The sequence below is a fragment of the Solanum dulcamara genome, chromosome 8, assembly GCF_947179165.1.
Source record: "Solanum dulcamara chromosome 8, daSolDulc1.2, whole genome shotgun sequence".
NCBI lineage: Eukaryota > Viridiplantae > Streptophyta > Magnoliopsida > Solanales > Solanaceae > Solanum > Solanum dulcamara.
In genome coordinates, this window is record NC_077244.1 from 73,189,983 (window position 1) to 73,216,194 (window position 26,212).

The window sequence follows — 26,212 nt, forward strand, 5'->3', positions numbered from 1 at the left end:
AGTTATATGTGTAAAGTTGATAGTGTTGGCATGATTTAATTGGTCAACTAATCTATGTGGAGGAAAGTGTAATACATGCTCTAGAATCCAACTTCAGATTATTTAAAAAGTGTCAAAATAACACATCAGACCCTTACATTAGGTGTCTAAAATGAACATCTCCTGATTTAGGTGTCTAAGTGAAAGTTGGTGCCAACTTTAAGGAGTCACCGATGGGTTTGGCCTTTTATAAACCCTATTATATTATGGGGCGACGTATTTTTGAATTTTTTGAAAATATTTATCTGAACTTAATTTTACGTAGTAATCCTAGTAATTACATATAAATAATTTAGAAAATAAATTTTGATTTTTTTTCTTTTTATCTTTCATAAATTTTGTGTCCGGTAAACATGTCTGATCAAAAAGAAGAGAAAAATATGTCTTATCATAAAGGTTTAAAATTAAAGCCTTGAACAAATAAAGATTGTGGTGGCACGAATATAATCTCTCATCTTTAACGGAGGTATAAAGTTTGAGTCATGTTAAGGAGCACTTCCCTCATAAATTGAGTGTTACGTGACATGAACTTGAATTAACTAATATTCTAATGCAAATATCAAACATCACGTAAGAAAAAATATCAAAGTCATGAAATAGATCTTGCCCTTAGTATACTTTTGGAACAAAAAATAAAATACTTACTTATTTGATTACACTTTAATAATTATTAAAAAAAAAACACATTCAGAATGTGACGTTACTAAAAATTTGAATCTTTTGGTTAATCGAAAACTAAACCAAACCAAATTATTCTAAAGTGAATCCACAAATGACTTCCCTGTTTTCATTTTTACTTTTATGTTTAACATTTCCCTAGTTGTTACTGCCTATTTTTTTGTTTAAAAGTTTCGATTATTAATTTCATTGCTTGGTATTTTTATAAATGCTTTTTTTACTTTTTATACTTTACAATATAAACCTAAAATGCCAGCTTCACTCTTTAAAACAAATAAAACTACAATCCAGTGGATAGTTTATGGCTTTAAGCACCATCACATTCCCAAAATACCAGTCAGCCTCTTCTTTTGATTGGTTCAATTTTCCAAAGTACTCTTTCCATCCGGTGTCCGATATCTGAACTGTGCCAGATTCATGCCGGATAGGACCCATTTGTGGTGGCTAATACTGGAGGATAACATTACAGGGGGAAAAAATGCTTACCAGCAACTTAATAGAGCATCTTCTTTTAAGATTAGTGCTACTCCTTTCTTTGATCCACAAATGTTTTTGAGTAGTGTCAAAATCAGGTAATATATTGACTATAATACTTGCCATTTCCCATCGTTTATGTACAGAATCTGTTAGTCCTCACTCCTCTCACACAATAAACGCTCATTAACGTTACTTAGAAACAAGTATATATGTACATCAAGCTAAGTTCCCACCCTCACTGCCTGAGCGGGTCGTGCTCTTGGGAAGTAACATATCTTTCAATTGTGTGTAAGCTTTGAGCTCCTCCAATGCATCTGATGCCTTCCTAGGAACATAGAACTGAGATACAGTGCCCGTTTCTCCTTCTACTTCTGCCTTCAAAGATTGTGAAGTATAACAGCTAGAATCTTGACGCAAAGGAGGAGCAGTTCTCAGCATGTGAACAAGGGCACCTACAGCAGCGTCTTGAGATTTTCTAGTTGTCGAAGATACTTGAGACGAGGCTTCTGAACCCTTTCTGGAATCAAGGTTCTCTCTGCATAACGAGAATAGTAAACACTTGTTGAGTTGAAAATCTAAGAAAAATATATATGAAGATAGATGTCCACAACTTTGACAAACTCAGCCAGTCAGCCTGTTGTCTGTCAGCAAAGTTTTGGTGGGATGTAACATCTCAACCCTAACAATATGCATTAAGGCATGATAAAAATGGATCCAGGTCATATCAAACTACTGAAAAGGGGGATTTGAAAGCCTAACTTGTACTGATTTTAAAGTACTCTACAATTCCTTACTGCAAGTCAAATCTTGCATGCTCAAGTTTTTTGCTCACTATTATGCCTACTGACACCAAAACACATATATATACCAATTGTTTACCGTTTTCAGCTTCCTTAAACCTCACCTGCTAACCTTCCTTCTATTTTCTGCCTTTTCAACTCCTGGAAGTACGGCCTGAAGTCCCCGTAATTTTTACCAAGCCAATAACAAACCCAAACACAAAAATAAAGTGCGTTACTTTTCTTTCCTTTTTCCTCCAAGGAGAGAAACAAAGTGGGTTGTATCAGATGATAAAGGAAAACTGATGCAAATGGCAGCTTTCCTAGAAGGAAAATTTGCCTTTGAGGACACTTACTAAAGAAAAGGAAATACAAGTATCCAAGAGGGCAAATAGGATTCCCTAATATCGTTTTTTTTTTTGGTGTTTAATAGAATAGAGTGTGATTCCCAATAGTTGGCTAAATAAAGTTTTCTTCCAAGCAAATCTTAGGCTTTTACATATCAGATATGCCCTGAGGTGCAAATGATATCACCAATACAGATCACTACATAAAAATTTTCTACAATGTATCAGTAAGCACTATATGCATATTGACAACACCAGCTCATATATAGCACAGCAGGCAAATAACACTTGAAGGGCTAAATTAGGACTCATAGTAACCAAAAATCTCCCTTTTTTCATATAACTAAATATGTAAACAATAGGCACAAACTTGGTTGGAACAATATATTGTGCTCTCTCTTTTTTTTTTTTTTTGAGAAACAACAACATACCCAGTGAGAAAGGTAACAGTATATATATATCCACAGATATTGTGCTTCTCTCTTTGGATACATTAAATTTTAAAATTTCTTTTCCTCCACCAAAATTATGATCTCCTTCTCTTCTTCTTAGCTTAAAAATCCAGTTTCATCTTCATCTTCCCCCATCTCTACCATTGTTCCTATTTCAGTACAAAGTATCATGACAAATTGAACCTTTACTCTATTTAACGGTCAACCAAACATGTTCAAGAAACTTCTCAATTAAATCAGAGATAAGAAGAGAGGAATAAAAAAGAATTTGTGAATTAGTTCACAAGCAACCATAAGCTTTTATGCAATTGCATATCATTTTCCAATCCTTACAATGGCTTGTCAAGAAACTCAATGATGGAAAACGAAGTGTAACTTGAGACTTACCATACGCCATATGAGGAAGAACCTAACTCAAAATTATAAAGCCAAAGGCAGTTGTTCCAATAAAATTTTGCCAGCCAAAATACTGGAGGCAGGGGAAGAGAACACAAACACTTACATGAAAACTGCAAGCAGTCGATCAGTATTGCTGCTACTGAGAGGAGGAAAGGAACTTTGGGTAGAGTAGGGAAAATAACCATTTGAGCAATAGATTTAGTTGATAGAAGGATGGGATGTTTCACTTGAAAGTTGTCAACGTTGTGAGGCCCTAAACAAGAGATAACTTTTTCCTGCTTCCTAGAAGTTTGGAGAAAAGGGAACCAATGCTCACAAAAGCTGACCTAGTTTCCAAAAAATAAAGAAAAAATTCTACACAATACAACAAATAACCATAAACTAAAGCTTCAGCAATTGCATGGTTAAAATCAAGCTGCAGGCCAACTGAAAAAAAAAATGATTATGGTATGACGAGAGGCATCCAGACAAAGATTTGCAGACAACAAATCTGAAGAATTTTGCATGAAGAAAAGCCTTTTCTCTTCTCGTCGAATACTATTTAAGCTTCTAATAAAAACATCCCCAAGAATTAAACTTATCTGACTATATCTACATTTGGGGCACTTGATATCACCTAGGAATTATGAAGTTCTAACATGTCCCCATGAAGAAAATTCAGCAAGCTCAAAACTAGTAACTAAATTATCGATTTTCATGTGTCTGTGCAGGGGCGGACCTACATGCAGCCTAGGGGGTTCATCCGAACCGATGAACCCCCTTCGTCGAAAAATTACACCGTATGTATAGAATCAATTTGTTGATTTATGAGTATATATTTAATAATGAACCCCCTGAACACAAGCCAAAGACTTGGTCCAGCGGTAAAGGGGTTCACGAAATTGCAAATTCTGGAGCTAAGTCTGCGGGTTCGAGCCCGGGTAGCAACATTTTTTTTTTCATATTTTAGTTTCAGCCAATTTTAATTTTTATTTGCTTAATAAATGAAACGTCCAACCCCAATATTGTAATATTAAACTATATTATATGTGTTTAATTATTTTACATTAATATTTTAGAGCACAACATAAAATGAATTACACTTTACAATAAATTTTTTTCTATTTTTATAAAATTAAGTAAAAGTTATAACTTTTTTTGAGTTTTCATATTTAAAATTTTAAAAAAAATTCTCTCATACTCATTTTAAGTCAAACATTTAATTTTTATTTGATTAAGGAATAATATGATTATAAGTAAGATTAAATAAATAGGATTGGATTTTGGAAATATTCTCTTATCCTTCTACTACAGATTAGTGACCACAACTTAAGAAAAAATATGCCTTTAACGTACAAATCAAGAATTAAGAAAATCCTCATTATTAAACTTTCATTTAATTATTTCTCTTATTTTAATATATTTTTTTGGATAGTATAATCTTTTGTGTTCCTTATTTAGTTTCAAAAATTGAATAATGTATTTATACAACAATGACGGCGACAGAACCCATAATTAAAATTTTAAAAATACATTTTCTCATATTGATTTTAATATTATGTCAAACGCGTACTTTCTCTATTTTATTGTTAGTGTTGAGCTAAAGTTGAATTTTATCTAGTTGCTTATATTTGATCCGACCCGTTCATATATGACCCGATCCGATCTGCTTATTTGTGGATACTATTAGCGTGTTTACTTATTTTTTTGAACCCCCTCGATGAAAATCCTGATTCCGCCACTGTGTCTGTGTGCATGTCGTATGCATACTACAGTTGCCTGGCTTTGTTTGAAAAGGAGCCACTCTTTCAGTAGATTTTACTGTTTCAACTTTCATCCAACTTCTTCCAATAAAATTTTCACTTACGTCACACAAGAGACAAAACTAAAAAGTACAAACCTAAAATTATGCAGGTAAACCCACAATAAGGTGTTTCTTCCCCTACTTTGAAATTTACATGCATAAATAGACACCATTAAATTAAAAGCAGCACAGCACTTAAAAAGTTAAACATAATCTAAAAATAGGCAATATATAAAGGGCAGATCAGACACGAAAAGGCTAAAAAAAAGTGGACAACCTTCAAGGACAAAGTAAAAAAGAAAAGTGGGCTAATATATAGCTAACACCAGCTTCTTATCTCGTGGAGAACAACTACAATTGTAATGTCAAGCAAAAACTGGATGGACCTAAATTCACTGATGTTACAACCTTATTGTCTATATCATGTTATTGCAATATCTTTCCATTGACTCATTAAGTGAAAAGAGAAAGACCCTTCTACTTGATAGACTTTTTGCATATTGGAGCTAAAAGTTAAAAAAGAACTTCAGTTGAAAATTCATATGTATCCCTGAGAGTGATAGCTACGTGGCACCATTCAATAGGTCAAATGCTAACTTTCTCTTCGACGTTTCATCAGAAGATCAATTCTCAAAACTACCTAAAGTCCAGTTTCTTATGATGTCCAACCTGTTAGACAACAGCTAAATGACCACACATAGTTGGCTCCTATAAAACCAATTATCCAATGACAGAAAAACTTCAACTAAGATGAATCGAGAGAAGTAGTGTTTGTAAGAAGATGAATACTTCTAAAGATACAGTACACTCTAGCAAAATTACCTGGCTCGGGAATCAGAAATATCAACATCATCAACTATAAAAGGACAGGAAAAATCACAGTCATCCAAGTCATCCTGAAAAGATAATCTGCTGCTAGAACTTCTAGAAACTCCAACACGTGGTGAATCACTTGAAGATAGCAGACCTGAGAACCGCCCTGAATCGTCTCTAGCATCTGTGGACACCTGGAAAAAGAAACACATCAACAAAAGTTAGAAGCTGGCTGAAAGAAGGATCAAGCAGATACCATTTTTTAAAATAAAAATATTAACCAGAAAATGCACATATTTACACCTTGTTTGGATGGTTGTTACCCGTTGTATTGTATTGTTAGTTTAAATACAATGTTTATTTTGATTGTTACTTAAATTCTATTGTATCGTATTGTTTAAATCCATCGTTAGGTAACGACGAAAAGACCCATTTTATGTAACGATTTGGTGTGTTCGCATCGTTACCTTAATATTTTATTCTCATTTTGTCTTTATTTATTATTTAATAATTATATTTCATCTTTTACCTACCTTTTCATAGTAACTCTACCCCGTATCCTACTTTTCTTGTAAGTTTTATCATTTGAATCATGGATGTGTGACATTATATAACGACAGAGAACGACAGAGTACGATACAATCTATCCAAACACTTTATTCATTAAAACAATACAATACGGTACAACACAACACAATACTATACACTACAATACATTATAAAATAATACGTAACAACCATCCAAACAAAGTGTTAGTAAGAAATAGAAACTGCCCACCTTTTGTCCAGGATTAGTAGTTCCAGTATCTGGCTCTGGAACCCTTAGCAAATCTATTTTCCTTGATGACCTGATTCCAGAAGGGGATTCATGGGATGAAGAATCGTGCTTTGTGCATCTAGGTGACATAGGTGGGAGATAATGCCTGTTTGGATCAGACAAATTAGGAGATAGGTGTCTGGAAGTTCTGTCTATCAATGGATGAGGGATACTGACAGGACCAGTTTCTGAACGCAAAGGAGCCTGCACAAGATTTGCACCTGAGAAATTTGTGGGTGGAGATGGTGAAAATGGAGGGGAAAGCTGGTCATCATCAAAACTAGTTGCTTTCTGGTGAATCGGAAATTTGTAGTTAGGTGGAATCCTCTGTCCATATACATCACTGACTGAAGTTGAAAGCTCATATGGTGCATGGTACAAAGGTGGAGATCCTACATATGGCTGAGGTAAAGAAGGTGCCCTGAAGAGACCACTTGTCCAGGTCTGCGGGCGCTGAACAGGTGCTGAACAAGATGATTGTGTCCTTCTCAATGGAAATGAAGTATGATGAACACCCTTGTCCATTGAGGTCAAAGGGAATAACCTCATAGGATCAGTGAGTGGACTACCAACATAATCTGTAATGATTTCAGGTGGAAAGGATGCAGAAGTCTCCAGGTTGAAGTCCACCAGATTTTCACGATATGTCACAGATAAGGAAAGACGGCCTTGCTGGGCATCAACTGAAGTAAAAGTAAATTGCTTCATCATCTCCTCCTCTGCCCTTGAGAATGGTTCACTAAATGAAGATACCTTAAAATTAATATCAAAATAACAACTCTGACTTGAAGAAGATAGTTTCTTGAAGGCCTTGAATGCAGGCAGGAGCTTCAACATTGAATAAAGGGTACGGAGGAGTATAATAGTCTTCTTGTACATTTTCTTGAAAGATGAATCACCCATGTGAGGAACCATTGACCTCCGATTCTCACATTGCACGACCCACCTCTCTATAATTGTTTCTGTATATGACCCTGCAAATGCTTTACCTGAATTGTGCTCAGATGAAGTACAATCTTTATCTTGAACAAGTATTATATCTATTATCATGGGTTCCACCAAATTTCCTTGCAACAGATTCAAGTTATCAAGAACCGCAGGACGATCTCCTAACACCATATTAAACCATTTGTCACTCCTCTTCACTTGTTCAATCCCACCATACCGTCGTATAGAAGGAACCCTCAAGCCCAAAATAATATGCAAGCTTTTCAGAAGATATTGAGCAAGTATTTGCTCAAATCTTCCATACTCACCCTGTTGGTTACTCTGAAAATCCATTTTTTTCTGTTTTTCAAACAGATGCCACCACTACCTGTTGGTCCTCAACCATGTACAATGCGTAGAAAAAACAGATAACCGACTGTCGATTTGATTCTTCATATGTATAAACACCTGAAAAGTCTATAAAAATCAAAGAAAATCTATGTACAACGAAATCTAACAATGACCCAAGTACTTGAGACACTCAACAGACGCCTTCATAGAAAGGATCTAAAAAACGACAACTTCTTAAAATATTTTATCAATTTTTTAAAAAAAAAAAAAACGACAAACCCCGACAAACAGCAGGTAAAGAAGAATCAGAGACAATTATAGTAATATGTTAAATTGAGATAATTTTTGGGAATTAAAACTGCTATAATTTAGATGATTAGACGATAAAGAGTTAATTGACTAGAGAATCGATTTAACAAAAATAAGAACTTACCTGAGAGAACAAAATTTGGAGAGCAGCAGCAGCAACAAGAAAGAAACCAGAGAGTCGTCGGAGATAATAAGAGAGATTCCGTGTAGTGTATGGAGAGAAAGAAGAGACCACATATATAAGGACTACTAAATGACTCAAGTCTCAAATTTTCATCTTTTTTTATTTGAAACAAATATCCAAACAATATCATTCGAAGTTTATTCCTAGTATGTCTCTTCCAATTTATGTGACTAATTTAATATTTTAAAATTATATGAAAAATATTATTCCATTCATTTAAAGTTAAGTTTAATGTTTTTTTATATTAATAGTCTCAAAAATAATTTTATTATATGATTTTGATTCCATTTTGTTTAATATAAATCATTTTTTTGTGGAAATATTTCACTAGATAAAGTTACAATTGAATAACCATGAGGCTAAAATAGGAAATTCTGATTTTGCTTATGTGCTTTCAAAGTAATAAATTTACAAGCTATAGCCAGGACAAGTACACAAATAGCTGATTTTAAAAATCCTTAAAAAATAATCAAAAGTTGTATTTTCATAATCTAAAATTTTAACCTTTTAGCTTCATAGGCTCGCCAATAGCCCAAGACCTAAATTGTATGAAGTTTGCCGATATAGGTTAAACTTTAAATGACTTTTAAAAATTAACTATGTTTTAAAAAGTGTCATCACAAAGAACTACTACCTGGTCTCATTCTTAGGATATATTCAGCATATTAGCAAATGATTTTCAATTTTATCATATGTTACGACCAAAGGAAAAATCAGTATATGGCCGGACCTATAAGACTTAATTTAAGGAAACTTACATAAATATAGAACAACAACAACACAGTGAAATCCCATAACATGGCGTCTGGGGTACATAAATATACAATATTAAGAAAATATTTACCATTTATAGCAATAAAAAAATAATTTCACTGAACACTTATAATACATTTATAATACAGTTTTAATACATATTGCAGAAAATTATTTATAAAACATATATAATACAAGTTTTATAGATGGATAATACATTTATCACATATTTTAATAGACTTGTAATACATTGTGTTAGTTTCTTACTACACAAATATAATATATATTTTAAAACACTTATAATACATTTATATTGTATGCATAATTCAATTTTAATACAAATATAGATTTATAATAATATTGTTATATATTACTATAAATGATAATAAATAAAAAATATCACTAAAATCAATAATTAATTTTTAAAATACACTCGATCAATAATTTTTCCATAATTTAACCAAGCAAAGAAGGCCCATAAGTCAGTATCCCCACTATCTGTATGGCTATAGAGTACAGACTATTTTAATAAGTGTCCATACTTGTTCTAAATGGGAACAAAAGGCGAATTTCTCCGTGAGAAAAATACTATCAATCGAACACAAAAAAAAAAATTAAAATATTTTCATGTGCCGAACACACCTCAAAAATTTGATTAGAAACAATCGCGTGATATTTTTCCTTACACGTGGTATCCTGCATTTTAATATGTTTACTATCTAAAATTAACAAAATAGTATCGCCATAAAAGAAAGAGAAAAAAAAGAATTTTTTTTTGAAACTCCACAAAAATCCGCAGTCGAACAACCTCTTGCTACGGTCTTTTCCCTTCGGGGTGAGCACTTTGTGTGCACTAAGTAAATCCTCACTGTGCAATCACTCGTAAACCACACAGAAGATGTAATTTTATTAGTGGTTAAAATTTAAATTTTTATTTTCGATAATTTAGCGGCTAGTAATTTTATGTTAACGGAAAAAAATATGGTTGGCCAGTTGTACCAAGCTGGACACTTATATTGGGCCAATGACCCAAGCCCAATCTATGGAGATGTTAGTTTTAGGAGCAAACAATATAAATCCCACTAATTTAGATCTTAATTATTACTATTCACGGTGGGTTCGAATATTACCTCATTACCATATTTCTTTGATTGAATATATGTATCTTAACTCGACAGATACATATATTCGAGAAATTGACAAAGCAGGATACATGTTTAATTAAGGACTATAACTAAAATGCTTAATTTAAGGAAGAAATCACTCTTTTAATAGCCTTTGAGCATATCTAGTCTAACACCTTCTAAGAAAATTCAAAAAAAATCTAATTTCTTCCATTTATTTTTGAGCAATGACAAAGTGAACAACTTTTTTTCTAGAAGTTCAAATTTGTTTCTCTGAATTTCGAGCTTCCTCTTTTAGATACACGTACCCGAGAAATGTCAATTGGCAAATATATTACAAACGCGTGTCTTTTTATGTAGCATGACAGAATTGCTCAATTAGTGGAGTAAATCACTCCTTTAGGAATTTTTGAGAATCTGTAGCATAACCCCTTCCTAAAAAAAATTCAAAAATCTTGAAATCCTTTCCTTTCTTTTGTGAAAAATTGACTGAAACAATATGCATTGCATGTTTTTACCAAACTTTAAATAATAATGTATCTCAAAATGAACACAATATATATCTGAGATAAATAAAAATTGAACGAATAATCATAAAAGCTAATATTCATTCCATCTATATATACATAACTAACACTGTATCTAAATTAAACACAATGTATACAAGTAGATCAGATACATACGAAAATAGTTATATACATTGTAATAACATATACACATGGTAATATTAAGATACATGATAGAAGGTCAGATATATAGACTCAGATACATGACTAAACAAATTATGCCAAATTCGTGTGTAAATCTTCAATAATGCATAAATCTCCAATATATTTATTAGATACATACACATTTAATCATATACACTAATAAAAACTAAATATATATAATCGTATATCAATAATAATGTGTCAAATAATCATAAATATTCGATTATTGAAACATTTGGATTACGTCTGTGGCTGGTCAGGGGATCTCACTGCATTGGTGTTTGCTTCACCTTTTAATTCATCGATGTTGCTCGCTGCGCCTAGATCTGGCGGACCTTCGCCAGAGCTACCCAAAACTTCATTTTTTCGTCCCTCCGACCAATAAAGGTTTGAAGAAGAAAACCCACGAGCAATAACCCCAAGTTGGACTTGGAAAGCAAAATCAACTGCCATTTGAAAAATTAGTCGAACATGTGATGGGCAACGATGGGTGAAGTGACACGAAGTTTCCTGGTTGAACCATAAGATACAAGGTATGCAACTAGTACGATCATCAATGTCGAATTTGATAAATCTATTGGGCTTGAAATCTCTACTTACAACGATACCCACTATATCTGCGCGCGAGAGGCGTTTCCCCTTGCGAGAAAAATTGATGGGTTCGTGGGGGATTGGTTTGAGAGTAAGAAAATCGAAGACTAAGAGCTTGACGTGTGTGTTGACAAGCTGTAGAACATCCATTTTAATGGAGTGTTTCTTCTCAACGAATTTCGACTGATCAAGGGAAGAGGAAGAGTTTTTACCCTAACTCCTACTCCCTGAGAGAGAGATATTTGATTGTTGTCAAAACGTTAATTGTGGAGTTTAAATATAAAGACAATTAATCAATCATAATTTTAAGGGACGTGGATATCTGATTATATTTTCAGTTATATATGATATAAAATATTAAAAATAGTAATATATGTAATTATTTGAAAGTAGAAATAAAGGTTAGTATATATGAATAAGGTAATTTATCCTAGTTTTAGCCCATAGATGTTGAAGACTACGGTGAAGGCACTGAGGTTCAATTCCATGCAATAATTGAGTGGTTTCGGTTTGAATTACGGTGTGGATTTTATCTTTAATAACCAACTACAACTTGTAAATTAATCTCTGAACTGTACGCTAGCATGGGCTTGGTATAGAGTACGGTATAAAAATACTTTACTTTGGTAATTTTAAAAAGGAAAAAAAGTCAAGAATATCTCTAATTTATTAAAAATGATTCAAAAATAAATGAGATATTAATCTGCCCAAACACACGTTGGGTGGGTCATAGTTTTGTGGGATGATTTTGACACCCCTAATTACCTCTTATGAAACTATGATATAATTATTAATAATTAAAAACATGCTTGACAAACTTTTTGGAAGGTCAAACGTGTTTGTTTTTTTAAAAAAATAATTAATTTAGAAAAGCAAGATGACCAAGCTTTTAAAAAAATATTATATATGGAGAGTACGTAGCAAAAACTATTTCTAAAGAAGTTAAAATAAGTATAATTTTCAAAGTAAAATAATTTTAGAAGCTTAACAAAACAAGTTATAAATTGTGTACTTCTAACTCAATATTATTGTAGAGAAATCATGATATGTTAAGATTTTTATAAAAAGAACTTATTTGAGTTTACTTTTTTCTTAAAAGATTAAAGTATTATCATATTTTCTTTTTACTTATCTGAAAAAATATATAAATCTTTTTCATAGTTTGTTATCCTTTATTGGAGGAAAAAAGGAGCTTCTATAAACTGAAGATCATTCTTAATTCTTATACCATCTATAACATTCATAATATATCATTAAAGAATTTTGTTTAAAATTTTATTTTCACTTGATAGTTTTAATCTATAAATTGATTGGCTAAATTATATAATAATATTATATTTTTTTTATTAATCTCGTTTTTAAACATAAATTTTCGTCGAATTATTTCGATCTCAATATATATATATATATATATATAGTATTAAACGAAAAAAAATGTGAAACGGAAAGGAGAGAGTATGCAAAGTTGTGGAAATTGCGTTGAGAGCTACATGTTCTCGCTATTTACGTGTCGAATGACGCACGCATTATTGTTGGGTGATGCCTAACGTGGAGTCGTCCAGGACACTGACTATATATTAATCGCTCCATAATTGCGATTTAAAATTTTTCCAAAGTTGCTATTTCAAAATGAGTTTAAGTTTACACTATTAAATTAACTAGAAGACACATGCAAAATTTTAATAGTTTAATTAATAAATATCTGATTTTTTAAAAAAAAACTTTAATGAGAATTTTGTTAACCGCCTTCATTCTTCTGATTAAGAGCTCATTTGAATTGACTTATTTTTGCCTTCTTTTTGTAAAATTTTAATTTTTTTTTATTTGTCAAATACTTTCAAAAATTACATAGTATAAAAGCTGATCTGATCAACTTTTAAGCCAATCCACACAGACTCTAAATATACCCACATATAATATTTACGATACCAAATCAGTAGTAGCAAGATATGTATTTTATTTATATACTTTTATCACCTAATTATAAATAATTAATGTATATTCTTACCTCATTCATTAGGTAAAGTATATTAATTGATATAAAATTAAGAGCTGATAAATATTTTCTGAGCGCTTATTAAAAAAAATAAAAATTATGTATAGTTAAACCTCTTTAAAATGTGGATTTGTTCAAAAGCAAAAGAGACTTTTAAATTTTCACCCCATTCAATTTTACTTGTTTAATATTTTTAAAAATAATTTTTTATTTTTATTTATCACTTTTAAAGACAATTGTTAGCATTGATTATTTATTTGTCAAATTCAATATTTAGTAGTATTTGTTTACCACAGATACATTGAACCTGGACATACTTTATGTGGGCTGTTGGTGTATAAAACGTTGTCCAACTCCAGCGTTTCTTTGTGTTATTTCAAAACCACAAAAGAAAGCTACCTTTGTCCCTGACTTTTTTGGTATCCTAATCAGGAGCAAAATTCATTCAAAGCTATCTAATTAAAATGACTCCGACGATAGCACTGCCTTTTTGGGCCCAATCGAAACCTCCCCGCGTCGTCGTACCGGAGGAGGCTGAGGTGCTTAGAAAGAGAAACGAAGAGCTGGAGAAGGAATTGAAGAAGAGCATAGAGAGAGAAGAGAAAATGAAAGAGGAATTGCAAAAGACATGGAAAAGGCTGAAGGTAGCTGAAGAGGCGGAGGAACGCCTTTGTTGTCAGCTCGGAGAATTTGAAGCTGAAGCTGTAGATCAAGCTCGGGCTTATAGGGCCCATCTTATTAATTTAATGGAACAACTTTCAGCCGCACAAAAACTTCTTCAATCTCAATAATAGTCGATCCAAAATAATTATGCATGCAGCATGCACCTAGTTAGCCTAGCTAGTTTTTTCTTTTTTTGGTATATCAGATTAATTGCCTTCTCTTAATTGCAATACCTTGCAGCTTATTTGCGGTGCATGATCTTTTTTCTGTTTTTTCGTTTGGTAATCACACATTGATATCCGAATAATTCGAATTTGAGACTTTTTATTAAGTATAAAGGATTTTTTACCATTTTATCGTAACTTTTGCTGGTTTGGTGCGTGATCTGGTCGTGATTGTAGGATTCTGAGTGAATGAATGTATTATATATATATATATATATATATATTGAAATTTGGTCGGTTCTTATTATTGAATCCATAATTATATATTTTATAATTAATTATTATCTATTTAAATAGTAATATTATTAGTTTTAATATACATATATAGTTTACAACAACAACAAATTCAGTATAGTTCCACCATGTGGGGTCTGGGGAGGGTAGAGTGTACGCCAAAATATACCTATATAGTTTAATTATATAAAAAAATTACACTACTATTTTTTTAGGAATTTTTAATGTAACAGATTTTAAAAAAATTTAAAAAATAATTAAAATGTTAAAAGTGCTGCCAAAATCCACTAGAGAGGTGTTATCCAATTTTTTTTTTAGATAAATATAAAATTTAAATTTCTAACCTCATTTAGAGAGACAAATTTAAAAAATATAATATTATTATATATGATTTTGGAAGAAAAAATATGAGTTCACGATGAAATCAGGTTACCACTAAATATAACCCTGTGTATATCCCCCGAAATCTTTTCTGTGGTTGATTTTTCTTCAGATAAAGGATTGTGGAAGTAGAAAAAAGTGACCAGGAAATTCAAACTCAACAATTACATTTGGAGACTTTTTCGTTATTCAAATGTTACTATTATTCTCCAATTCATATTGTAAGAGGGATTTTAGGCATAGAGATAAGTCACATATACGCAAGGAATATTGAAAAGCTTCAGCAAAGATAGCATTTATCTGGAATATATGTTACGTGAAGTTATCATATAGTACGTACATGCCAGGGCAATTCACTGTATACTTTTCACTTTTCACACTTCGCCTAGAAGAAAAAATATTTCAACATCCAAATTAAAGCCGAATTTATAGTCATATAAATATTATAAGTTTTTATTATTTTTATATTTATATAAATATTATATACGCATGCATAGTCAAATCTATTACAACATATACAGTAAAACTTCACTAAATTAATATAGGGGATCATGAAATATTATTATTTTATAAAGATATTATTTAATCGATAAACTATTATTTATTAATTTAAAGAATGTTTTGAGATTCAAAAAATGATATACAAGACATGGAGACTAAGTTGGAATCCATAAGAGAAAACGTCATTTTTTAATGAACTCACTTGTGAAAACGTCATTCATGAACTTGAGGTCATGATTAATGATCTCGGTTACCACAATAAAATAGACTTCAATAACCTTTTAGAATTACCCTGGTGAAAATGATACATGTTCAGAAGTCCAGAGCTTAGAAGAAACGGTGGATACTATCGAAAAAACAATATTGATGATGAAGAGCCCGTTTGGAATGATTTATAAGTTGCTTAAAACAACTTAACTTTTTTGAGTGTTTGACTGACCAACTTAAAAAGTATTTTGTGCTTAAAATAAGCCCAAAAAATAATTGAGTCTGTTTGGTTTAACATATCTAAAACAGCTTCTAAGTCAAAAAAAAATAGAAAAAATTAGCTAACTGGGCAAATTTTACAGCTTGTTCATTGAAAATAACTACACTTTAAAAATATTAGTAAAAAGGACAATATTTTAGTCAAGTAGCAAAATAATGGTATTCTAAGTCCCTTCATAAATTATCTGATTTTTATTCCACATTTTATGCACCTGGTTTTTTTTCTCTTTCTTTCAATTATCTCATACTTTATCTTTCTAAATTTAAATTAACTAAAAGGTGAAATATTTTTCTCTCTCTCTTTCCCTTCATTCTCTCTCTTTTATTCCCTGTTTTTTTTTCCAGAATTTGTAAGAATATCCACAAAGATTATTCAATAGTCCTACTAATTCAGCTATTCTTTTTTTAAGAGTTATCTTTTTTTATTTTTTTTCATACTTTTATGATTTCGTTTCTTATATTTGAGGGGTTTATATACTTTAGATTACTTTATAAAGACATGTAATGTAGTTTTTTTTTTGGGGGGGGGGGGGGATTTCAGTTTGCTAAGTAGCTATATAAAAAAGTTAGTATCTCTATTTCCTACAAGTTCTTATCATTTTTAGCCTCTTTATTATTTTTAGGCAAATTTGTATCTATTTACTTTTTCATATAAATAGCTAAGTAAATAATAAAGAATTTAGTATTCATAAGAATATTTATGCTTTTCACAGTAAATGGATGCAGATTTTTTCTCAAACTCACTTAGAGTTGTATTTCTTTTAAATGGTTGAATTATGTAACGAATTCCTTAAAATTGTATACTATCCTCCTCAGTTTGTATTCATTCCAAAGAAAAATTTTATTTTCTTTTTGATTTGTATTCATTCCAAAGTAATGCCAATTAGAAATGTATTTTCTCTTTAAATAGTTGAATTACGTATCGAATTTATTACCTTTTCCAAAAAATTGTATCCTTTTCTCTTCAATTTGTATTCATTCGAAAAAAATTGTATACTTGCCTCTTCAGTTTGTAGTCATTTCAAAGGGAGATTTTATTTTCTCTTTGGTTTGTATTCATTCCAAAGTAATGCCAATTAGAAATGTATTTTCTCTTTAAATGGTTGAATTACGTATCGAATTTGTTGTCTTTTCCAAAAAATTGTATCCTTTCCTCTTCAGTTTGTATTCATTCGAAAGAAAAATTTTATTTTATTTTTAGTTTGTATTCATTCCAAAGTAATGTCAATTAGAATTGTATTTTTTCTTTAAATTGTTTAATTACGAATTCAATTTATTATCTTTTTCAGAAAATTGTATAATTTCTTTACAACTGTATTCATTCTAATACATATGCCTTTTGCATAGACCATGCATCTTTCATGAATTTTGTATTTTTTTTTGTTTGCATTAATTCAAAATTTATGCCAATTTTTTTTCACATTTTCAAAAAAAAAATGATTGAAAAAAATAAAATAATTGCCGTTGCCTGACAGAATATTGTATCCGTTCTGAAATTATTTTCATTCAAATCAGTATGCTTTTTATTTTTGTATCACTTCAAATTTTAATGATGCATCTTTCATTTACAGTTTACTTATTTTAAATTTGTATTCATTCCAAATTTATTCAAGCTATAAAAGTTCTTTTTATTCATCTCGAATTCATCACGCTATTTTTATCACTCACAAACAATAAGACGGACCAAATTTGAGATCATATAAGATTTAAATACATAATAGAAAAAACCAGAACCACTCTTTGAATTGATGCATTCGAAAAAAATTAAATTCAAAATAACATATTCAAATTGATTTTTGAGGTTCAAAACAAATCGAACTCTAAACAAAAAATTGAATTCAAAATACCTGAATGATTTTACTACGAAATCGAATTGCCAGTATCGATCTCCTTTTTCCAGCTACAAATTTGATCAATCGAGTTGTATTATACAAGAATTGCAGTTCGTTAATGGAGGACGAAGAAGAGGGTTGAAGCTCGTTAATGGAGGAAGAGAGAGAAAGATGATCGAAGTCGCATGTTTCCTCTCCTAAAGCATAACTATAACTAATTGAATATTTTTATGGAAACATTATCATACTTGAAAGATTCTCTCTCATAAATTTCTCTAATTGGTTATTTATTAGATGTATTCTATTAAATTAAAAAAAAAAAGAATACATAATCAGGTGAATAGCAACTCAAAATATTGCTATTATCAATAAATGTTGAAAGTGTAGCTAAGGAGTCCTATTAAATGATAAAATATTGTTGTTTTAAAAAATTTTCCAAAAAAATAATAACTTGGGCTAACTGAAAGCAACTTATAAGCTCAAAAAAAAAGTTGGGGTAGCCCAACTTATTATTTTTTTTGGTTTATAAGTTGTTTTAGATAAATTAGGTCAAACAGGCTCGAAGTTGAAGATGATAAATTATCCTTGGAACCAGTTATGTGTATGAAAACACTTATCACATCTAGACTTTTCACAATTTTATGGTGCAATTCGAAAAGATAATACCGAAACTTTTGGATACGATAAGAAAAGATAGAGATGAATTTCAACTAGATTTAAATTTTAACAAAAATAATAAAATCATATTTCACTAAATTTTCTTAAATATATTTATACTTTTATAGAATTATTAATTTATAATATTAATGAAATCATATATTTATAAAAAGAATTTTTAAAAATATTTTATCTTATTATCTTATTAAATGGATATTTTTTTTTATTGATCTAAATTGATACCCAAAAAAATTTTGAATATTAATTTAGTGAGATTTTACGGGTGTAATTTGAGGTGACTAGGAGAATAAGATTCTGGACAACAAATCCATTTCTAATTCAGTGACAGATAAAAGAGCCCCATCCAATACGCACACCACATAGTTTATTATTTTATTCATTACCGTTAATGCTTTTGTCTTTCAAGTATATGTATGTACATTTGTAATAATTGTGACAATGATTTAACATATGTTCCTCCATTCTTTTAATTATTTTTTTGTTGGTCAATACTCATATTATTGAAGTCTTGATTATTTTTAATTTGCATCGAGTAGGATTTCATATTCAAGGGCCCTAATATAACTTTTTATTTATATAAGCTTTAATATATTAACCATTTTGAGGGCCAGTCTAGTTCATTTGTTTGGATGGTTGTTATCTATTATACTTTGTTTTGATTGTTACTTAAATTTTATTGTATCATATCGCTAAATTTATCATTATATAGAGAGAGATATATGATGAAAAGTTTTATTTTATGTAACGATCGATTTGGTGTGATTACATCATTACACTCTCCCCCTCCCATTTTATCTTTGCTTATTACTAATAAATAATAATTCTATTTTATTCTTTGTCTTATATATATATTTTTTATAATAATTTTACCCATAGCGTATTTTTCTTAAAGAATTATTATTTAAATTGATGATGCGTGACATTATATAAGTTATCACGACATGAAATAATATAATCTATCTAAATATTATATTTATTAAAAAATAATACAATATGTATATAATAAAAAATAATACATTATTAAATGATACGTAACAACCGTCCAAACAAGGTTAATAAATACGCTTTAACTGAAAAAAAGATTGGTACGCTTGTTCTTCATCTCGAAATAGGAGTCGGACGCTTCTTTTCCTTCTTTCTATTTAATTTTGGCGTTCATCAACTAATTCCAATTTTTTGAATACTTTTGATAAATCAACTAATTCCAATTTTTTGAATACTTTTGATAAATCAACACGCATGTACGTCTAAAACAAACTAAACTTCTCCAAAAAAAAAGAGACAAGAGACTTCTTGAAAATGTTACAACGAAATTTAGCCACTATCAATTGAAACAATCTCCACATCTTTTCTTAAAAGAAATAGTCCTCTTTACACCAAATCATACTTATTTATGGTCCAATTAAGGTCTAGACACCAAGCAATTTGAGATATAATCTGCTGTGGTAACTTGGGGATGTGTTCTTTAGAAAGGAAAATGTTTTTTTAAAATATTTTTTCAAAAAAAAACAAGTGGATAACATATATATATATATATATATATATATATATTCGTAATTAATACGTAAATAAGAAAATATTATTTTAAAACTATTTATAAATAATTTGGACAAATAAGTACGAGGGCAAAGTAGGGATGGTGGGGACGGGGGTGGAGATGCATAAGTTGTGTTAGAGAATTGAGAGGACACCATCAATATAGAATATCATTTGTAGAATTTATTTCCCCTACTTCCGTCATGAAAGTGATTTTTTTTTATTTTTTTTAAAAAATATTCTCCAAAAATTCGAACTAACCGAACATGCAAAATTGTAAAACACCTTAGATGTCAACTGTTTTGCAGTAATTTGAATTGGTAATATAAGATGCCACTTTTACTTCAATTGTATAATGGGGACACTTGATGGTTTCTCATTTGATTCTCCTGCAGAAGCTTCCAAATTAAAGGTTACTATTCATGAAAACCAATTAGAAAATTTGTTTTGTATAATTAGTATAACAGCACTAATTTCTATTTAGTAACGTTCAACATATTTATATTGCACTAATACAAAATGTTGAACTTATGTCATTCTAATAATCAAGATAAATTATATTTAATGTCCAATTATATTGATGTGTCCTCAACTTTCCCCTCAGATTGTGTAATTAAACTTTATTGTAACTTATAACAACTGGTGATTAAAACAAACACTATTTATTTTGAAAATAAGCAAGATGCATAGTATCTACTTATATTTTTCTTAAAAGTTAAGGGTGGCCTGGTATTGTTTGGCTCTAAAATTTTCAGAGGACGCAAAAGTTTTCCTTGAAGCACCAAATGTTCCTCTCTGATCTGCTCTTCTGAATGTGTTCTCTTGTTGTTCTGCTGAACCATTGGAGCGGCCGCGTTCCATTAATCTGAATATCTGATTGATGTTTACAGATACAAGCTGGAAATCAGCAGCACATGAATCAGCATTGGGAAAGGAAAGAGTAGAATGTTTGAAGATGAAGCCATAGATCCTGCAAACTTTCCAATTTTACTCTCTTCAATAGGCCGAGCTGCTGGATTTGTTGATGATGCTTCTTCATTTGGTCTCTTTACCCTGTTTCAAAATTCAATTAACGTGATGGTGTTTGACTGAGCACGGAGTTTAAAATGAAAAATAGACTTTTAAAACTAAATATTTTAGTAAAACATAGAAAGACGTCATTTTTGGGACGGACACGGACACGGACACGGACACGAACGGAATATTTAAGATGATGAAAGTTTTGAGAGAGTACCCATCCATAGGACAAAAGATTATTGCATAGTCACTAGCCTTGCAGGTAAAAGTACTGGTACCATCATCAAATGCATAGCTATAAGCCCTTGGACAAGCATTCTTAAAGATGGTGGAATAGAATGATGGTTGACAAGTTGTTGGATTTGCAAACTGTCCTGCACAGCAATATTGGTCTAAACCAAAAGCCTCACATGCACTCTTGCAAGCCACCACATTCCCTTCTCCTCCATATCCACCCACCACTTGAAGTTCTTTTGGACAACCTGTTCCATTTTGTTAGAAATGAAATTGTTATTTCTTGTGTCAATGCTTCTAAAAGACTACTTTTATGCTTCTTTTGTGATGCAAGCAGAGTTTTTTTTTTAATACTAATTCAGAGCAACTAATGTAAGTTCCTAGTATAAACTCATGTATGTCCATGTGTTTTATGTATAATTGTTGTGATGAGCTAACAAAAATGACTAGATTGATTTCAGGCTAAAAACAGCAAGGATACCCATGTTAAGATTGGAGAGGCAGCCAGTGGCATTGCATCCTCCGTTGACGCCTTGAGGGACAGCAACCATTGGCAAATTATAGCCATCAACAAGGCTAACATCATAGAAATCTTTGTTGTCTCCCACGCCAAGAGTTATCTCGAAGAGGGAGGCAGGTGGCGTGGCACCAAGTCCACTACATTCTAGCTTCCCACCACAATCCCCTGTTTGACATGAGCCAATACCCGATGCATCAAAAGTGCAGCCAGTTCTAGCCCAAATTCTCCCTGACCATCCAGCTACACTTGGAATTGTGATGCTTTGCCCTGCATCTAATCGAAAGCCAGTGGCGGGAAGTGGAGGAGTTCCCGCACCAGCCAATGTACCAGGCCATATTGTAAAAGGACAGTTGTTTCTAATAATGAAATTGTAAGCAAAAGAGTAAGAAAAAAACGTGCACAAAAGCAATGAAATTGAAATCTTTTTACAGGAAATTATGTTCATAAGCATATTATTGTTGCCTTTTTTAGTGTTTGGCTATGTCCTGTCCTTGTAGGAAATAGAATAGGGGCAGGGAGAGGGTCCAGTATAGAAAAAAAATGAATCGTTGTAACATATTTGTAAAAAAAAAAGAAGGGAATTTGAACATATTGGATGCAAAATCCAAAGTGTGAAGTTGCTTTAATTTGCATTAGCCGCAAAATGTCACATTTGGGTTTAGCATTTCTTGGATCTTGGATGGCCTCAATAAGAAGCAATGCCTTTCTTTGGAAACTTTAAGGATGCATCTCCATTGAAACAAATAGTATTGAGAGTCAACATATAGAATCTTGGAAGTGAATCAATTTCGTTTACTGTGTACAAAGGTATGACCATATGAAAAAGGCTACCTAGATTCCCCCAGAAATTATATAACGACAACATCAAAAAGGCAAGTTAAGTTATAAGCTACCAAAATTGAATTTAGCAAAGGGAAAATTGGCACTAAATTAGCCTTGTCCGCGAGTTATGCAGATATATAGGAGTATTTCTTAGCACTTTATTGGTGGTTTCTTCGATCTATATGTGTTTCATTGTGACTAGGGGTGTACATGGACCGGGTTGGTTCGATTTTTTTACAAACCAAACCAAACCATTTGTGTCGGGTTATTAAATCTATAAACCAAACCAAACCAATAAAAGTCAGGTTTTTCGATATCAATTTTTCTCGAGTTTTTCGGTTTTTTTCGGGTTTTTTGGGTTTCTCGAATTTTTCATAGTATCTAATTAAAATCACACTTTTTAAAAAGAGTTCTAGTACAAAATATCAACATATAAGATGGAGGCAGAACACTGTTTAAAGTTTTAACTTTATAATATAACTTTATAAGATGAACTTTTTTTGTATATTATTTAGATGAGCTTCTCAAGTCCAAATCTAAATTTAAGAAAGAAAACAAAAATTATGAAATTTTTTTAAAATATATTTATAAATTACATTTTAATAAATATTTTTATGTATAACATAATTTAAAAGTAGTATATTTATAATCGGGTCGGTTTGGATTCGATTTGATTTTTTTTTAGTTAAAACCAAACCAACCCTATAATGATCAGGTTTTTTTTCCAAACACCAAACCAAGTCAAAACAAACCACTAGTCGGTTTTTTTTTTCCGGTTTGGTTCGGTTTGTCGATTTGATGCGGTTTATCGATTTATCCTGTACAGCCCTAATTGTGACAATAGAACGTACAATCCTTGAATATTTGAAAGTATCGAAGTGAAATAACTTTCTTATTCTTTATCATTCAATGAACATACATTTCTGTTTAACAGAAAGTTAAAACAGGAATGCAGCAAAAATAATTAAATCCAGAGTAATAGCGTAGAAAAGGCGAAGAGAAATACAAGAATTAGTTTTTACTATTGTTGTTTGATGAAATACAGGAGCCTCAACAAATCAATCAACTAATTTAAGCCTAAAGATATGATTGAAAATAAATCTCAAGCCCATTATTTATTTATTTATACATTATTTACTTCATAAGTTTTATTTACTGGGCAACAGTTTCAGCCTCTTTCTCTTCCTCAGCTGTCTGCTCTTCTTTGGGCTCTTCTTTCACAACCTCAACTTTGACTTCCTCTGCTGCTTTGGCTGTTTCCTCTTCTGCTTCGACAACAGCGTTTGTTTCTGTGCTTACTTCCTCAATCTTTGGAGCCTCTGTTGACACATCAATCAAAGGCTCTTCCTTCTTTGTTTCCTCTCCATCCTGTTTCTCCTAATTTCACTAAATAAATTTCAATATATTCATGTTTCAAGAATATCTTAACATATTGTGATTTTGAAATAGGATAAAGGATTTGATAAGACTTAGAGATTGTGAACATGTATATAAGAACAACTCAACGAACTAAGCTCCCGTTATATATATGCACATGATTTGCATAAGGGCTAACCACATTGGATCTATTGTTTGTAAAGCTTACATTGTATTTCTACAAAGTGCTATTTTCATGACTTGAACCCCTAACATCCTTATCCCACAACGATAATTCTTACTGTATTTCAATTTATATTTTTCAAAAACAAAAAGAAGAAGAAAAGAACATGTATATTTATTTACTCCATCCGTTTTAATTTGTTTATCTGAATTTGACTTGATACAGAATTCAATAAAGTAAAAAAAAACTTTTAAATCTTATGATTTTAAATATAGAATGTATCAAAATATTTTTTAGTCTTGTGATTTTAAACATGTCACACGAAAAGTTGAGATTAAAGAGTTTTCAAAATAGGGAGAGAGTCCATCTTTTTAAAATAGAATAAAAAGAAAAATAAGACAAATAATAATGTAAGTTATATGAAAATCATACCTGAGGAACAACGTCACCCTCGGGGGTGACAGATTCCTCGGCGGGAACTGGGGCAGGGGCCAAGTCCCTGTCCAAATCCTTAGGTCTGCTCGCACAGGCTCCCATGGTTGTTAGAGGCGAGCGAGCGAGCTATCAGAGAGAGTAGTATTAATATTGAGGAATCAAAGCTGGAAGGCTTGTAAACTTTATTTTTGAGGCTGATTTTAGAAATAGAACATAATGAAGGTTTTATAGAAAGATCTCCTGATTTGTTGCTGTGGACACAATAGAAAAAGGCCTTTTCTATCGTCAAATACATGCTCACATGTTTGTAAGGGCAAGCTGATTGTTAGGCAAAGTGGTGGCCTCGAACGTTTCAAAGAGTTCGTTACAAAATACAGTTGGTAGACATTTCATCATTTAAAAAAAAAAAAAATATTTCGTGTCTGAAATTTGTTTCTGGACTAATTCAGATTCAAGTAGCATAATACTTTTAATCAATTCCTTCAAAATTAGTCTCACCTCAAATTAAGTTAAATTAATTAAATATATTAAACACAGTATTTAAAAATTAAAACGAGAATTTATACATATAACTTAACCATGAATAAATAGTATGTAGCAATTCCCCATTCGCAACATTGCAGGAGTTTAGTGCTCAAAATTATCTTTTATTTCTTTTACTGTATTTTTAACATATGGTCCAGTATTTCTCATCAAAAGATAAAAAGAAAAATAGAAAAGGTTTCTTTTGGCCAGCCATTTGCTTTCTTTAATTTATATAGATGTTAAAAGGAGGGTCTTACATATTGTACTTATATTTATAGAAACATTCTTCTATTTTATTATTATAATGTACTTATATTTATAGAAATATTCTTCTATTTTATTTTTTTTCAAATTGTACGTAGTAGTTTCATAGTTCACCCATCCGTACATATACTCGAATAATGAAAGTATATAACTTTTATGATCAGAGTTCGTTCATGCACAAGACCTTTGTATATATAACTAAATGAAACATTAAGGGCAGCCCGATGCACTTAAGCTTCTGCTATGCGCAGGGTCCGATGAAGGGCCCGACCACCTCCTGATCACATGGCAGGAACTTTACCAGTTACTCCAAGGCTCCTCTTCTACATTACGTAATTTGTAAGTTAGAGAAATTTGTTTGTTTTTATTCCACAGCATAACGTATATTTGTAAGCATTACGCATATTTAGACAAACTTTAAGATTAAGCTAAGCACAGGACCTGTATAACTCATTGAAACATTACGATTAGACACAAGGTGTAAGTGCATGTATCATTCAACGTATTACGATGCTATTATTACATAATTTTACACGAAGTGGTTGATCAGTTACTTAAATTTTGATAAGTATTATGTTTTGAAACAGACCTTAACAATATAATAAAGCAACAATAACAATAATAATAATGATTACTTGCTCAGTCCATTTTAGAATAACATCCCATTGAACATGGAATAAAATGATTGGGTTGTTAATTGTGATTGGCCAAGTATAGATGAACCACCCCACCATGTGGTTCCTTTTTAAAAAATGACTATAACATGATGAATTACCTTAAAGTGGAAAAAA

General features: G+C 31.1%; 4 protein-coding genes across 6 annotated transcripts; 1 reads left to right on the forward strand and 3 right to left on the reverse strand.

The window, feature by feature from the left end:
* Window positions 1-1,230: 1,230 nt before the first annotated feature.
* LOC129899027 (autophagy-related protein 13a-like) lies at window positions 1,231-8,403 on the reverse strand. Of its 2 annotated transcripts, none has more exons than XM_055973775.1 (4): window positions 8,296-8,403; window positions 6,546-7,979; window positions 5,777-5,961; window positions 1,231-1,729 (listed from the first exon to the last, which is right to left on the reverse strand). In XM_055973775.1, the coding sequence occupies exons 2-4, from the start codon at window positions 7,863-7,865 to the stop codon at window positions 1,411-1,413; spliced, it is 1,824 nt and encodes a 607-aa protein (XP_055829750.1). In that variant the 5' UTR covers window positions 7,866-7,979; window positions 8,296-8,403; the 3' UTR covers window positions 1,231-1,410. The 2 variants fall into 2 exon arrangements, with proteins under 2 accessions (XP_055829750.1, XP_055829751.1); XM_055973776.1 differs by having other exon boundaries at window positions 6,546-7,988; window positions 8,296-8,395.
* A 5,483-nt stretch (window positions 8,404-13,886) lies between these two features.
* LOC129900341 (protein RESPONSE TO LOW SULFUR 3-like) lies at window positions 13,887-14,545 on the forward strand. Its single transcript, XM_055975303.1, has one exon. It carries the CDS (start codon window positions 13,994-13,996, stop codon window positions 14,318-14,320), a length of 327 nt encoding a protein of 108 aa, XP_055831278.1. The 5' UTR covers window positions 13,887-13,993; the 3' UTR covers window positions 14,321-14,545.
* A 6,102-nt stretch (window positions 14,546-20,647) lies between these two features.
* On the reverse strand, window positions 20,648-22,365 carry LOC129899727 (pathogenesis-related thaumatin-like protein 3.5). The gene is made up of 3 exons (XM_055974760.1): window positions 21,797-22,365; window positions 21,299-21,563; window positions 20,648-21,117 (listed from the first exon to the last, which is right to left on the reverse strand). Exons 1-3 carry the CDS (start codon window positions 22,284-22,286, stop codon window positions 20,949-20,951), a joined length of 924 nt encoding a protein of 307 aa, XP_055830735.1. The 5' UTR covers window positions 22,287-22,365; the 3' UTR covers window positions 20,648-20,948.
* Window positions 22,366-23,660: 1,295 nt separating this feature from the next.
* LOC129900900 (uncharacterized) lies at window positions 23,661-24,828 on the reverse strand. 2 transcript variants are annotated; one of them, XM_055975982.1, is made up of 2 exons: window positions 24,630-24,828; window positions 23,661-24,034 (listed from the first exon to the last, which is right to left on the reverse strand). In XM_055975982.1, exons 1-2 carry the CDS (start codon window positions 24,732-24,734, stop codon window positions 23,810-23,812), a joined length of 330 nt encoding a protein of 109 aa, XP_055831957.1. In that variant the 5' UTR covers window positions 24,735-24,828; the 3' UTR covers window positions 23,661-23,809. The 2 variants fall into 2 exon arrangements, with proteins under 2 accessions (XP_055831957.1, XP_055831958.1); XM_055975983.1 differs by having other exon boundaries at window positions 23,661-24,025; window positions 24,630-24,811.
* Between the last annotated feature and the right edge of the window lie 1,384 nt (window positions 24,829-26,212).